Genomic DNA, 16,511 nt, shown 5'->3' with positions numbered 1-16,511 from the left:
GCAGACGAGCATGCAGTCCACTTGATGGTAAGTGGCTACTGCTGCCTATGGAAATCTGTCATAAACCCTAGATTGGGGTTGTTTACACCAAAGGGGGTTTAGGCTATATTTATTGAGAGAAAACTATATCCGATTCTATTTATGTTGCTAGACACATTGACAGATAAGATGATTATTGGATTTATAAGTTTACTTACGATGGCGTCTCTTTTAAAACATTTGGTAGTTTTATATAGTCTGCGTCGAACTTCTTGTCCGTACTGTCAAGTCGCGTCGCAAAAGCAAATTGTAGATATCAGTGGAATTGCGATATCGAGGTCCCCCGGCACCTTCCGCTGCCCGCCCTCGTCCGCGGGGACATGGCGAAGTACGTTGCTACGGAGTATATTTTTGTAGTTGTGTTCAACCGCATTGGCTTTCTGACTGTCGCGGAGTGTATAGTCCGCGTCAACCTGCTAGTCCGCTCTGACGTAGTTGCGAGTAGGTGTACAAAATTTGCTATGGCGACGCGATTCATTTCTATATTCAGAGCGGACTCGCAGCTTGTCGCGGAGTGCGCCTCCCCGCTCAGTCCTTGCGGTGCAGGTTGTGCAGCTTGTCGCAGGAGGGCGCGCGCAGCTGCTGCGCGTCGCTGTACTGGCGCGCGTCGCCGAAGTTGCGCGCCTTCCACACCATGCTGTCGCGGTAGTTGCGCTCGCGCTGACACGCGTGACGGAGGTTCACTGGGGGGAATAGACGTGGCTCGCATAATAAATAAATAAATAAACGCTTTCTACACTCACAGCCCCACACTAGGATTCCCTGTGTCGTGGGTGCCATGGACACACACATAGACGAAGACAGAAACACCCAGACCCAGAACAGATATCTAAATTCATCATTCAGATATCTGTCTGGCCGGGGATCGAACCCGGAACCCTTTACGCGTCAGACCAGCATGGTGACCGCTCCGCCACGCGGGTCGCATAGATTAGTAAAGATACTTCGCCGCCTTCAAATTGAATGAAGCCACAAACGGCTTATTTTAGTAAGTTCTCTTTTTGAATTCTTGACAAATAAAAACATTTTTAGAGAAAATTTACGAATAACTAACTAATACTGCGTAACTTACGTAATAAATAAATAATTATTTCAAATATTTTAGGGACATTTTAGCACGGAGACGTGGCAAAACTTTTTTACGCAAGTATTTCAATTCTCAAAACTGGGTACATTTTCTTGTTAGGAGTGAGTAATCTTTACTAATCTATGGTTTATTGTACCATAGATTCGTAAAGATTACTCACTCCTAACAAGAGGATGTAACCAGTTTGACAAGGTAGTAGACCCCTCTGAGATTCGTCTCCGGCACCACCGCCACACCTATTTCTGTTTTAACAGCAGTGTTAAACGCTGCTGTGTTCTGGTTTGAAGGGTGTGGTAAGGGTGACATAGTTTTCCGAAGCGTTCCAGCTTAGTACTCAGGGGTAGCGGCGCATTCGTGGTCGACCTCAGGTAGGAATTTCTGGTCCTATCTGGGATTGATTACAGATGTCCATGGGCGGCAGTAGCCACTTACCATCAGGTGGACTGCATGCTCGTCTGCTACTCTTATATTATAAAAAAAAATATCAAAAACATTGTGCAGCTCGTATTATGGTGCAATATAATTGCTCGTTTAGAGTCAGTGCCTTTCAATCTTATTGTACAATAAAGTATTGTACAATGTTATTGTAGGTCTAGGGGCAGCCTTAGGAAAAATCGTCTAATGTAACGAAATTTCCCCTGTGAGGTGTGTTTTTATAATATAGGAGTAGCAGACGAGCATGCAGTCCACCTGATGGTAAGTGGCTACTGCCGCCCATGGACATCTATAATCGACCCCAGATAGGATTAGATATTCCTACCTGAGGTCGGCCACAGATGCGCCGCTACCCCTGAGGACTAAGCTGGAACGCCTTGGAAAAGTCTGTCTCCCTTACCACACACAGGCTCCACATCTTATGTGATTGTGCCCGTTAAGGTGAACAACGCATCTGTTATCAGCTTGAGATAAACCTTGTTCTATATAACATTATTATTAACATTATAACATTGTGTGCATAAATAAATAAATAAAATAAATTATTTACAAATACTAATAGGCGGCAGACTCCTTTTCTACTGCAACCTTATAAAAAACTACTTCTATTGAATACTTCTAAAGACTATTTCTTTGATTTTTTTTACTTACCAATATATTCCTCTTCGATGGCCATCTCCAATCGTCGCAGTGATCCCTGGTAATCCGTATGGAAGTTTTCTTTTACATAGTATGGTACCTGAAATAAATACATCCCATATATTCATCATCATCATCAACCCATCACTGTCCCACTGTTGGGCACGGGTCTCCTCTCAGAATGAGGATTAGGCCATAGTCCACCGCGCTGGACAAGTGCGAATTGGTAGATTTCGCATACCTTTGAGATTTTTATAAATCTCTTAGTTATGCAGGTTTCCTCACGATGTATTCCTTGACCATTTAAGCAAGTGATAATTAATTTCTAATACGCACATAATTTTGAAAAATCAGAGACGCACTTCTGATTTTGCCTGGGATTTGAACCTCGGACTCCTCGACCGAGAAATCTAAATTCATCATTTAGACATCTGTCTGGCCGGGGATCGAATCCGGGACTCTCTGCGTGTCAGACCGGTATGGTGACCGCTCCGCCACGCGGGTCGTCCTCGTTGTACACCTGCGCACATCAACTTCAGAGCGGACTAGCAGTTAGACGCGGACTATACCCACCTTCAGGTTGACAGCGCACAACTTCAGAGCGGACTAGAAGCTTGGCGCGGACTATACGCACCTTCAGGTTGACAGCGCACAACTTCAGAGCGGACTAGAAGTTTGGCGCAGGCTGTACCCACCTTCAGGTTGACAGCGCACAACTTCAGAGCGGACTAGAAGTTTGGCATGCACTATACCCACCTTCAGGTTGACAGTCTCCCGCGGCACCGGATACTTGGAGTTGGGCGCGAGGCTGAACACCGGCTCGCTGATGAAGAACCCTGACATCATGGAGAGCAGCACCAGCACCAACACTGGCAGCAGCTGGACTATGCTGGTGTACTACAGTATAGTCCGCGCCAAACTTCTAGTCCGCTCTGAAGTTGTTCCAAGTAGGTGTAGTCATACAATTTGCTATGGCGGCGCGATTCATTTCTATATTCAGACCGGACTAGCAGTTTGGCGCGGACTGTACCCACCTTCAGGGTAACAGCGCACAACTTCAGAGCGGACTAGCAGTTTGGCGCGGACTGTACCCACCTTCAGGTTGACAGTCTCCCGCGGCACCGGATACTTGGAGTTGGGCGCGAGGCTGAACACCGGCTCGCTGATGAAGAACCCTGACATCATGGAGAGCAGCACCAGCACCAACACTGGCAGCAGCTGGACTATGCTGGTGTACTACAGTATAGTCCGCGCCAAACTTCTAGTCCGCTCTGAAGTTGTTCCAAGTAGGTGTAGTCATACAATTTGCTATGGCGGCGCGATTCATTTCTATATTCAGACCGGACTAGCAGTTTGGCGCGGACTGTACCCACCTTCAGGGTAACAGCGCACAACTTCAGAGCGGACTAGCAGTTTGGCGCGGACTGTACCCACCTTCAGGTTGACAGTCTCCCGCGGCACCGGATACTTGGAGTTGGGCGCGAGGCTGAACACCGGCTCGCTGATGAAGAACCCTGACATCATGGAGAGCAGCACCAGCACCAACACCGGCAGTAGCTGGACTATGCCCGCGTGAGTGTCCCGGGGCTCCGGTTCGCGGGTGCGCCGACGGGCGTATACCGTGGGACCGCCGCCGGGGAACGCTGGAAAGAAAATGGTAGAAAGAAGGTGGTGAAGGTGGTAGAACCATCTTGGAAAAACATTATAATCCTTTAGTATGCCGATGTATGTATGTATGTATGGTGACTGGGAGAAAATGCTATTTAGCATTAAGTCCGCCTTTTGCGCCACATTGTTTTTAACATGGTCAATAAAAAGTAAATAAATAAATAAATGTACAAAATAAAAATGTATTTTCTTAAAAAATATCCTTTTCTTTTAATTTGGCACATAACATTACTTCCCAGAATTAGATTCTTATAAGCAACACTATCAGATAATGGAATAATATAGAGGGTGTATTTTTTTTTTCAAAATGAACCTGTTTGATTCCGGGCTAAGGAAAAAGATATTTTTAAAAACTAATGATGCAGTTTTAGTTTTTATCAAAATCGGCCCTGTAACTCCTTTCAGTATTTTTCGCTAATCCTTTTAGTTTAGGATTTGGCCTAAAGGCCCATTTGAATAATTCACCCTTTATACTATATTTCAACTTTAAATCTCGTGTAAATTTTATGCAATGTTGCTTAATAAGTTTTGTGTTTTAAGAGTCGATTTATAAATTAATGTCACCAGTTAAGAAAGTTTGAAGGTGGTAGAACCCTTTGTGGTACTACCACCACACCTATTTCTGTTATAACAGTAGTGTTAAGCGCTGCTGTGTGCTGGTTTGAAGGGTGTGGTAAGGGAGACGTACTTTTCCGTGTCATTCCAGCTTAGTCCTCAGGGGTAGCGGCGCATCTGTGGCCGACCTCAAGTAGGAATGTCGAATCCTATACTCGATTGATTATATATGTCTATGGGCGGCAGTAGCTACCATCAGGTGGACTGCAAGCTCATCTGCTACTCCATATTTAAAAAAGAATAACATTACTGATAGAATCCTCTACGGTTCAACTCCGGCGGCACCATCGCCACACCTATTCTGAGGGTGTGATAAGGAAGACATGCTCTGATGCTTTCGAATTTAGTCCTCACAGATGCATTGCTACCCGCAATGCATCTGTGGCCGACCTTAGATAGGATACTTATCTTATCTGGGGTTGATTACAGATGTTTATAGGCAGTAATAGCAGCTAACCATCAGGTGAACTGCATGCTCATTTGCTATTACAATAGGCAAGATGACAAATTTTGAGAACCCCTTCTGTAATGTAGGTACATTTCAATAAATTCAGTATTAACGGAAAGAATACCATCTTTTTATATATATTTTGAGTTAAGCGCGAAACCGCTCGCGGGTGTCACGGCGTCTGTTGGTGACGTCACGTTAGAACATCCCATATAAAAGTACAATCAATTCAGCGACATACCCAAAAAATACGTCATTCGCGCCCCGAGCGTTTCAGACATGATTGCCGACTGCAGCATTTTATACTTTTATTTTATTGAAAATATAATAAATCTTAAAGGTTTTTTAAAACTTGGTAATTTTCAGTATCCTTTCAATATATTGTTTTTACTTAAGTCATTTATTCTTTTATTTTTTATAATGTCATCATGCCCATTACAACAACATCTGCACACTTGAAATATAGTATTTATCACTCGTATAATTTAGACGAATCCAACTACACCTCATATGTTAAAATCCGTCAAACCATTTGGGCTAAACAACTTGTTAACGAGACATACATACATACATATCGAAAAACATTATCATCCCTAGTTGTGTAATTCGACCCATAATTCGACGCTTGAAACGCAACTTACTACTTCTACTATACTAAAAGATGAAATATTAAAAAATAAACTACAAATAACTAAACTAAAATACCTCATTGTTAGGTTAGGTGAGTTTGTTTCATTTATTTTTTGATATTACAACTTTAAATCAATCTTGTGTAATTTTTATGCAATGTTGCTTAGTAAGTTATGACTTAGGAAATTCTTGTTTGAGTTTTGTATGGCAAAACGATGTGGTCGTCTAAAAATTTGAGAGCCGATATTCCACTGCATTCTAGTGACTTTTTTATTTCTCATTTACTGTTCAGGCGATACTGCTTTGGAACACCTTGCCCGTGCATATCCAGAAAGCCCCCAGTAGGATTATCTGAACTCCTCATCGAACTCTTAATCAACTGTTGTTTCTATTTGTGTTTATTTATTTTTTATATGTTATTGTTCAGTTTTGTCTATGGTTCTACGTATTAATTATCTGTCGTTGGTATTAATTATAATCTGTAGGATTAAAAGCATAGAGATTTTAGTTTGAAATAGTTCGTTGTAGTACCGTTGTCGTCGTGTCGTTCGCGGTGGCGGGAGCCTGATGGCTTCCGCCACCGGGATTTCTTGTTTCGAGAAGCTTCGGAGTCGTCGGTCGCGCTCGCGCATATTTGTCGTTTTAGTTATACTCCGAAGTAGAAGCCACTATTCGTATTCGTAGCGTTTCCTTTAAATTCGCGTTAACTTCATTGTTCGCGGTGCAACGTGCTGTAAGATCGACGCCACGTGAGAAGAGGAAGAAGGTATAGGTAACCGGTAGACCATTCCGAAGGTAAGACTAGCTAGCTCGAGCTTAGGGTGAGTTGAAGGTGCCTTATACCTAGTACAAGAGGCTGCGCCCATCAGCAGCAGGTGAGTGCGTGACCCTATAGCACTTTGCATCTTATTTTCGTATATACAGTCCACTTAACCTTCTTCGGGACACGGTCATCCTGTCCATCGAAGAGAGGAACATTCGGTTCCTTATTTGTTCTAACGGCCGCGGAAATCTTAATATTTTCGGTCTCGGAGCCGAATGCATAACATTTTTGGTCTTCGAGACGTATTCACCACATTTTTGGCCATCGTGCCGGATGTATGCTTCACATTTTTGGTCACTTCGGCGGATCTTAATTGTTCCATCGTCCTAAACACCATTTTTGCTATTTTCCGTCGACCGAACATAACGAACATTGAAATTAATTTTATCGTGTCGTATTTCGCTAAAGGAACGAACATTTACGTAAAGTGGCTTCTAAATTTGTCGTTTCGTGTCGTATTTCGTATTAGATTTGCTATTTTGTATTGCATTTCTATAAAATTTCGTAATTTTCGTTTTGTCGATTAACATTTTATGTTGAGGGTGGGTGTGATTCTTTACAACTCATCACTTTGTTAGTTGTACTTAGGTCCCGCCATCTTTGCGCTATTTTTATTAATAGTCGTTGGTTGTCAGTATTGCATTGCGCCATATTTATTTGTCGTTGGTCATATTGTCAATACTGTCAAATTGTATTAGACTTTGACGTATTATTGTGTCGAAGTCAGCTGTCAGTGACATTGCAATTATTTGCTATTGTTGTCGATTTCGTTAAGTTTATAAACTTATATCAATTAATGACAATGTCTACTGGGAGCAACGAAAGTGGCGCAAGTGATGGGGACGTTAATAGGATTGCCCGGGATTACAGTATGATGCGATTGGAGTATATAGCAGGATCGGATATGACAGGCTGCGTTGAGGAGGACCTTAGGGAACTTTCAAATGAATTCCATAAAGCGCAAATAAATTTATTGCGTTCATTAAGTGCTGCCCAACGCCAGTCTGAAGTTGGTGTAACTGCATCATTTGATACAAAATTTAGAAGTGTTTTGGCCCGTCTGCGGCATTCAAATAGTGACCGTCAGATTAAACAAGAAGTAGTTTCGGGTTTTGCTAAGCTGCCTAAAATTAACATTAAGCCATTCGATGGTAAGCTAGAAAATTGGTTATCTTTTAAACAATTATTTGAGTCGTTGATCCATAATAGAAATATTCCTAATGTGGAAAAGTTACATTACTTGTTAACTTGTGTCGAAAATAAAGCGTATGATTTAATCAGGAACTTTCCACTCACGGATGAAAATTATATAGACGCGTATGATACACTTAATAAATATTATAATAAGAAGCGCTATATAACGGCCTCCTATTATCAAAAGTTGTTGTCATGTGAGCCAGTGAAAACAAAATCAGCTGTAGAACTTGAGCGTGTTCATAGAACTTTTGTGGAGAATTTAAGTGTTTTGGAAAAGTTTGGATTACCAGATAAGAACTTCATGTTGTTCCATTTATTTTGGTCAAAATTAGATCGGGCCACAAAAGAATCATTTCAATTAGAATTTAATTCAGATGAGATACCAGAGTTCACTCAAGTTCAGGATTTTGTTGAGAAACAAGTTAGGGCATTAAGTGAGGTAACTCCGAACCCAATATTAAGTAATGTAGGAATATCAAAAGAACCGAAACCAAGTAACTTTAAAAAGTCCAAATCCTCATTTGTCGTGTCGGGAGTGACTTGTGACTTTTGTACTGGCCAACATAGTCTTTCATCATGTAAGAATTTTCTAAATTTAGATATAGATTCTCGATTTAAATTCATTAAAAATAAAAATCTTTGTATCCGTTGCTTTTCGAAAACTCATAGGGTAAAAACTTGTCGAGTCCCTATAAGTTGTGGTGTATGTGGGTGTTCACATAACACATTGTTACATTTTAAAAAATCGGTTACACCGTCCGCTGATAGCAATTCCCAACCTGATACTGAAGTTGTTAGTTCCATTAATAATAATGCACAACTGAGTAATATTGTTTTAACTTCTGTCGGTGGTAAAAGTACAATCTTGTTTTCTACAGCTAAGGTTCTTATAAAAGATAGTTGGGGAAACTTTCAACCTGTAAGGGTGTTGTTGGATTGTGCAAGCGCTTGCAACTTTATTTCGGTACCATGTGCAAAGCGCCTCGGGTTATGTATTAAAAACACTAAACAATCAATAAATGGAATCGGATCTTCTGTTGCTGAGTCTCGTGGTTCACTATGTTGTGAAATAAAATCCTATAACTCAAATAAAATCGATTTTAAGTTTGAAGCTTTTGTTTTGTCGTCGATATGTAGTGACCAACCTGCACATTTTGTTGATTTTTGTGGTTGGTCACATATTAGGAATTTACCTTTGGCTGATGCAGACTTCGCTCGTCCAGGGGCTATTGACATGCTATTGAATGCGGATATATTTGCTTCATCTCTCATACCTGGTCTGAGACGAGGGAGGCCGGGACAACCAAAGGCTCTAAATACTATATTTGGTTGGATTCTAATGGGTGAGTGTGAGGTAGATCACACACACAACCGTCGTAATGGTAAACAGAGTGATTGTTTTTTCGTCGAGAACTCTTATTTATCAAATATAAAATTAGATAACACTTTAAAAAGATTCTGGGAAACAGAAGAGGTTCGCACTCCTGTCTGTAAAATCCTTTCGAAGGAGGATCAAGCCTGTGAAAATTATTTCACTAATAATTATAGTCGTAACGATGATGGTAGATTTGTGGTGCCTCTTCCATTCATGAATCCTGCAGTAAAGCCATCGTTCTCACATTCCCGTGAAATTGCTTTAAAAAGATTTCTCTCTCTCGAGCGAAGACTTAATATAAATGTTGAATTTAGGGATGCCTACGTTCGGTTCATGAATGAGTATGAGGTTGCCGGTCATATGGAGCAGGTGGATCCCCCGACTTCAAGCGTTGGGAAGTTTTATTATATCCCTCATCACGGAGTATTGCGACCAGATTCTGTTAGCACCCCACTTCGTACTGTGTTCGATGCAAGTTGTAGAGATGCTAATGGATTGTCTTTGAATGATACGCTACTTGCTGGGCCTAAACTGCAAACTAATATTTTCGATTTACTTATTCGGTTCCGTTGGCATGCTGTCGTTTTTACTGGTGACGTCAAACAGATGTATAGACAAATCTTGGTTTGTAGAGATGACACCGAGTACCTACGCATTCTGTGGCGCCCATCTGCTGACGGTCCTATACGTGACTATAGGCTTCGCACGGTCACTTATGGCGTATCATCTGCACCGTTTCAGGCTCTTCGTGCGATCGCTCAACTAGCAGAAGACTCTACCCAAGAACTTCCGGCTGCTTCTACAGTTCTTAGTAGAGACATTTATGTCGATGATATCGTGTCGGGCGCTGACTCGGTAGAGCAAGCTCTGCAATTGCGCTCGGAACTCACCAAAATTTTGTCGTCTGGTGGTTTCCATTTAAGAAAGTGGACATCTAATTGTAGTGAGTTTTTCGTTGATCTTCCATCTTCTGACTTATACTCAGAAGAATTTAAACATTTCGAAGAGATGTCAGACCTCTCCTTAAAAATTTTGGGACTTTTATGGCATCCGCAATCGGATGATTTTAGATTTCGTGTCGTCAACCCCGATGACTCTAGGTGCACCAAACGTACCATACTCTCCCATATTGCGCGGATTTATGACCCTTTGGGATTTCTAGCGCCGATTACGTTTTATGCTAAATATCTTATGCAACTTCTTTGGACTTCGGGAGTTTCATGGGACGATAATGTGCCACCTCACATTGCACACGAGTGGTTGCGATTTAAGTCTCAATTGTCGTCGTTAGTTTCGATTACCATTCCTCGGCGTATGGTAAATTCTTTCGTGTCGTTACAGTTGCATGGCTTCTGTGACGCTTCAGAACATGGCTATTGTGCTGTCACATTCTTTCGTGTCGTTGAGGCGGATGGCTCTACATCCGTTCATTTTTGTTGCGCAAAGTCGAAAGTCGCGCCTTTGCGAAAATTGTCGATTCCAAGATTGGAACTTTTAGCTGCGGTCTTGTTATCTACTTTGATGGAATCAGTGGTAGAGGCTTTAAAACCATTTCATGCAGTTCAAGAACTTTACGCATGGTCTGACTCTACTGTCACTTTGGCTTGGATTAAATCTTGTCCATCCAAGTGGAAAACGTTTGTGGCGAATAGAGTCAGCCACATTCAGAGTAGAGTAGCTCCTGACCATTGGCGTCACGTGAGCTCTAGTTCGAATGCTGCTGATATTGGTTCTCGTGGTACGCTTCCAGCTGACCTCGTTGACTGTTCCATGTGGTGGAAGGGCCCTTCATGGCTTGTAGAGCCAGAGAATGATTGGCCTTCTTCATTATTGGTAGAACAGGACACAGATTCTATCGCAGAAGAACAAAGGATTCTTAGCCTTCTGTCCCCGGAAAAGGTGAATCTCGTTAGCGATTTGTTAAATCGTTTTTCGTCGCTTTCGAAAGTAAAGCGTGTTTTGTCATTTTGTTTTCGTTTCGCTCATAATTTGAGAAATTATAAAAATAAATTTGTCGGTGCATTACAGCCTTGTGAGCTACGTCAAGCTTTTGAGTTGCTCATAAAGCAAGCACAAGTAGAGTCGTTTTCGTTTGAATTGGATTGTCTAAGTAAAGGTTCGCCTAATTCGCTACCCAAAGCCTTGCGTAAATTGTCTCCTTTCGTTGATGACGCGGGTATTTTGAGGGTGGGCGGTCGGTTAGCTAACGCTAATGTAGAGTTTACCGTTAGACATCCTATTCTTTTACCTCGTAATCATAGATTAACATTTCTTATTATCGATGAGTACCATAAGAAATTTATGCATCCTGGTGCTCAAACTCTACAAAATTTACTTTCGCAAGATTTTTGGATTCTCTCGCCTAAACGAGCTATTTGTTCTGCAGTTGTTGCTCTCTGTCGTGAGCGTGGTGTGCGAATCTAGAAGTATTTCTTATCGTTTTCGTAAATTAGTTTCGTTTCAACGTAACTCTTTCTTGTCGTAGGTTATTAATTTGTGTCGTTTTCTTAAGTTAGTTACATTTTCACGTAAATCTTTCGTGTCGTAGTTCACAATCTGTGTCGTTTTCGAAATAGTTGCGTTTTAACTTAACTCTTTCTTGTCGTAGGTTACGTAATTTGTGTTTTATGTTTGTGTGTTCGTAAATACGTAGTATTTAGGTGGGCGGTATGTTCAGTTTTGTCTATGGTTCTACGTATTAATTATCTGTCGTTGGTATTAATTATAATCTGTAGGATTAAAAGCATAGAGATTTTAGTTTGAAATAGTTCGTTGTAGTACCGTTGTCGTCGTGTCGTTCGCGGTGGCGGGAGCCTGATGGCTTCCGCCACCGGGATTTCTTGTTTCGAGAAGCTTCGGAGTCGTCGGTCGCGCTCGCGCATATTTGTCGTTTTAGTTATACTCCGAAGTAGAAGCCACTATTCGTATTCGTAGCGTTTCCTTTAAATTCGCGTTAACTTCATTGTTCGCGCAACGTGCTGTAAGATCGACGCCACGTGAGAAGAGGAAGAAGGTATAGGTAACCGGTAGACCATTCCGAAGGTAAGACTAGCTAGCTCGAGCTTAGGGTGAGTTGAAGGTGCCTTATACCTAGTACAAGAGGCTGCGCCCATCAGCAGCAGGTGAGTGCGTGACCCTATAGCACTTTGCATCTTATTTTCGTATATACAGTCCACTTAACCTTCTTCGGGACACGGTCATCCTGTCCATCGAAGAGAGGAACATTCGGTTCCTTATTTGTTCTAACGGCCGCGGAAATCTTAATATTTTCGGTCTCGGAGCCGAATGCATAACATTTTTGGTCTTCGAGACGTATTCACCACATTTTTGGCCATCGTGCCGGATGTATGCTTCACAGTTATGATAAATGTATAAGTTTATTTATTTATATTAATATTAATAATAATATATTTATTTTTATTATTAATCTATGTATATTTCGTTATTCTTAATACATATTAATATAGCGGCGCATCTGTGGCCGACCTCAGGTAGGAATATCTAATCCTATCTGGGGTTGATTACAGATGTCCATGGGCGGCAGTAGCCACTTACCATCAGGTGGACTGCATGCTCGTCTGCTACTCTTATATTATAAAAAAAAAAAAAAAAAAAAAAAAAAAAAATCTACTTCCACCCAGGGTTGACTGAATGCCATAAGCATTAAGTTTGCCCTTTTATACATTCCTGTACAGAGGTGATGCAATAAATTTAAAATAAATAAATAAATTTTGTGTTTTAAGCGTCAAATTTCAAATTAATATCACAGTCATATCAGTTAAGTGAGCTTTAAAAACATCCACAAAACTCACCGGTAGCCCCAAAGAACATGTTAAACAGCTCCTCAGCGGTGAGATCGGACTCGAACCCCCTCGCGTAGTACTGTGTGTGAGTGTGCTGTGTGTGGGGGACGGGCTCGTCGCCGCGCGAGTCGTACTGCTTGCGCTTCTCCGGGTCAGTGAGCACCGCCGCTGCGTTGCCGATAGCCTGGAATCGGGTATTTAACATGATTTTTATATAAACCAGTTTAAATATAAACTTTAAGAAGACACTTTTTATCTCTTTTGAGCTTTGAGCCATGAGTTTGAACTTTGAATTTAAGAAAAATAATAAACAAGAATAAGAATCACGTTGACTATTATTTATGCCATATAATGTAGTAATATTTTTTACAAATAAATATTTCTTTCTTTCTTTCTTTCTTAAAAAATTGAATTTTTACAAAGTTGACATTAAAGATCTGCACTATAAAATTGGCTAGTTCATTTTTATCAAATTTTTTAATTTGCAATTATAAGAAAGAAAGAAACATTTTATACGGATAAATGCAACACAAATGGAAAAACAGAAAGAGACTAAAAATAACATAAAACAAAAGAGAAAAAAACAACAACAACGACAAAAAGACAATGGAATATTACACTTACGTTGTTTCACATATACATTAAGAGATGGAGTGTTTTATTTTCTTATTGAATACTAGCTGACCCGGCAAACTTTGTACCGCCTTAAAATCTATTTATCAAATATATTTCATATAAAATATAGCCCATGTTACTCGTGGATAATGTAGTTTTCGAATGGTGAAAGAATGTTTAAAATCGGTCCAGTAGTTTTTGAGCCTATTCATTACAACCAAACAAGCAAACAAAGTTTTCCTCTTTATAATATTAGTGTAGATACTAAAATACACACACTCTGTTTTTGATGTGAAAATGTCTATTATACCTTGAAAGCCTCAGCGGCTCCCGGAGCATGGTTCTTGTCGGGATGGAGCTGCAACGCCAACTTCTTGTAACACTTCTTGATGTCCGAGTCTGTGGCCTCTTTGGTTACACCTGGAACGAACAAAAAGTATTAAATACCTCTCCGACATCTGTGGTTGACAATTAACAGGCCAATGTAAGTCAAACTCGCACATGAAGGGTTCCATATAGTCAAATTGTTTTTTTAATTGAAGTATTTGTTATCTAAATATATATAACTCAAAGGTGACTGACTGACATAGTGATCTATCATAGCACAGCCCAAACCTCTGGACGGATCGGGCTGAAATTTGGCATGCAGGTAGATGTTATGCTGTAGGCATCCGCTAAATTTGGATCAATTCTACCCGCAAGGGGATAAAATAGGGATGAAATTATTACATAACGCGAGCAAAGCCGCGGGCAAAAGCTCGTTATACCATAGAAGTAAATGCATTGACGAAAATTTTGACTGACTAGCTATTACGGTTAAATAGGTAAAGTGAAAATTGTTGAAAAATAGCAGTTTCTTAAATAGCTACTTAGTATTTGTTGTTATGATGGCCACCCACATACTCACACACACACATACTCTGTAAAAAATTAAATTGTCTATCTATTACGATTCAGGAGATAGAGCCCTTTGACAGACCGACAGATGGCTTGACTTTGACAGATGACTGACGGAGGCTTAAAAATAGGGTTTCATTTTTACCCTTTAGGAAAAAAACTAAGAGGCAGATTTAGGTTTATTTTTAATAATTTTAAGTAGAAAAAATCTTGTGCTTCAATGCATTTAGCATATTTGTAACTGATGGTTGGTGTGATAGCCTAGTGGTTAAGAAACTCGACCTCTCGATCGAGGGGTCCAAGGTTCAAATCCCAGGCATGCACCTCTGATTTTTTGAAATTATGTGCGTATTACAAATTAATTAACACTTGCTAAATGGTGAAGGAAAACATCGTGAGGAAACCTGCATACCTGAGAGATTTATATAAAAAAAAACATCTCAAAGGTATGTGAAGTCCACCAATACGCACTTGGCCAGCGTGGTGGACTATGGCCTAATCCTTCTCATTCTGAGAGGAGACCCGTGCCCAGCAGTGGGGCAGTAATAGGTTGATAATGATGATGATGTACAACTGATGGATTGTCAGAAAGGTCAGAAATTGACATATGTACATAATTTTAGGATGTTGTGGAGCTTGAACCCACTCATTATTACAATTTTCCATTTAACAGCTGAGAATTTGTTGGGTGAAAATCTGAAAATCACTCATTGGCAAGTCAATAGTTCTTTTTTGCAATATTTCACAAGTCTTATAACAATAGCAATGATTGGCAAGGACATTTACTAAGGTCAGCGAACATTTAGTTTCTACCTAAACTTCCTCCTAATATAACTGTCTTCACTTAAATTAATATTGTCCCACTGCTGTGCATGAGTCTCTTCTTAGAAGAGAATCATTACCATAGTCCACTGAGCTGGCCTAGGGTATATTGGTATACTTCACAATTTCATAACTACTTTTTCTTACTATAGGTGATTAGTAAAGATTACTCACTCCTAACAAGAAAATGTACCCAGTTTTGAGAATTGAAATAGTTGTGTAAAAAAGTTTTGCCACGTCTCCGTGCTAAAATGTCCCTAAAATATTTGAAATTATTATTATAAATTATTTATTTATTATGTAAATTACGCAGTATTAGTTATTTATTCGTAAATTTTCTCTAAAAATGTTTTTATATGTCAAGAATTCAAAAAAAGAACTTACGATAATAAGCTGTTTGTGGCTTCATTCAATTTCAAGGCGGCGAAGTATGTTTAGTAATCTATGACTTTAGGTATGTAGATTTCATCAGCATTACAACAAATGATAATTCAATTATAATAGACACATAAGTTAAAAATCAGAGGTGTTCATAGCATTGGAGTCTTGGACACCTCGACTGAGAGACAGAGCTTCAAGTTCTTTAACTAATAGCCTTAATAGACTAGCTAATAGACAATCAAATCCTCTTAATCATCTAGAATTTTTGTGGATAATAATGGTACTTACCCAAAATTTCGTAATAGTCCTTGCATTTCGTTTTGATCCTGCGCACCGCTTCGAGTTGCTCCTGGGTGTACTCCCGTTGTGGTGTAGTATGGGTAGGTGGCTTCCGTCTTCGTACATCCTCCGCAGACGGGCTGCTGGGCGGGTTTCGCGTCGAACCGACTCCCGCGGACCTGATCCTCAACAACAAATCCTTCGCTCGTGCAGTCGGGTACAAACGCTCGGCCTTCAACAAGAACCTTTCAGCCTTCTCATAATTCCCCGCTGTGTACGCACTTTGCGCAATCTCGAAGCACTTGTCCGCGTCATCCTTATTACCCTCGATCGCCATTTTAACAGCCTAACACTGAATTTAACACGCAATGCAATTAGCGACAATTAGTTCTATAATCATTAAAATTGTATTACATTACAAAATCGAAGGTGTCGTATAGGTATCAAACATACTGCGTCAAAAAATTAACAGTAGAGTGTTGCCTTCTAAGTTTTCTGTCAAGTTGCAGAATCATTATTTTGTAGAACACAGACATTTAAGATTTTGTCCGAGCTAGTCTTCAGATTTATTTATGATATTTTAAAACTGGAGACTGGAGATATTCAGGAACGCCAGTATGAAAGAATATGCATTCCACTTAGTTCAAGTAGGCTTCACACTTGTACTAGCTAACCCTAACAAATAAAAAAAACAATGATGAATATTCGATTTATTTTTTTCATAAATAGGGACTATTAATTCTCAAAAAAAAAAATCG

At 40.3% G+C, this 16,511-nt stretch overlaps 1 protein-coding gene across 1 annotated transcript; it reads right to left on the bottom strand.

Moving 5' to 3' along the window:
* Nucleotides 1–536: 536 nt before the first annotated feature.
* On the bottom strand, nt 537–16,354 carry DnaJ-6 (DnaJ (Hsp40) homolog 6). The gene is made up of 6 exons (XM_073085312.1): nt 15,763–16,354; nt 13,685–13,794; nt 12,769–12,943; nt 3,635–3,843; nt 2,213–2,300; nt 537–722 (listed from the first exon to the last, which is right to left on the bottom strand). The coding sequence occupies exons 1-6, from the start codon at nt 16,088–16,090 to the stop codon at nt 568–570; spliced, it is 1,065 nt and encodes a 354-aa protein (XP_072941413.1). The 5' UTR covers nt 16,091–16,354; the 3' UTR covers nt 537–567.
* Between the last annotated feature and the right edge of the window lie 157 nt (nt 16,355–16,511).

This window comes from Epargyreus clarus, unplaced genomic scaffold (assembly GCF_041222505.1).
Source record: "Epargyreus clarus isolate Ecla_fem2 unplaced genomic scaffold, WU_Ecla_fem_2.2 ptg000022l, whole genome shotgun sequence".
Taxonomy (NCBI): domain Eukaryota; kingdom Metazoa; phylum Arthropoda; class Insecta; order Lepidoptera; family Hesperiidae; genus Epargyreus; species Epargyreus clarus.
This window is presented reverse-complemented; position numbering and strand designations above follow the sequence as displayed.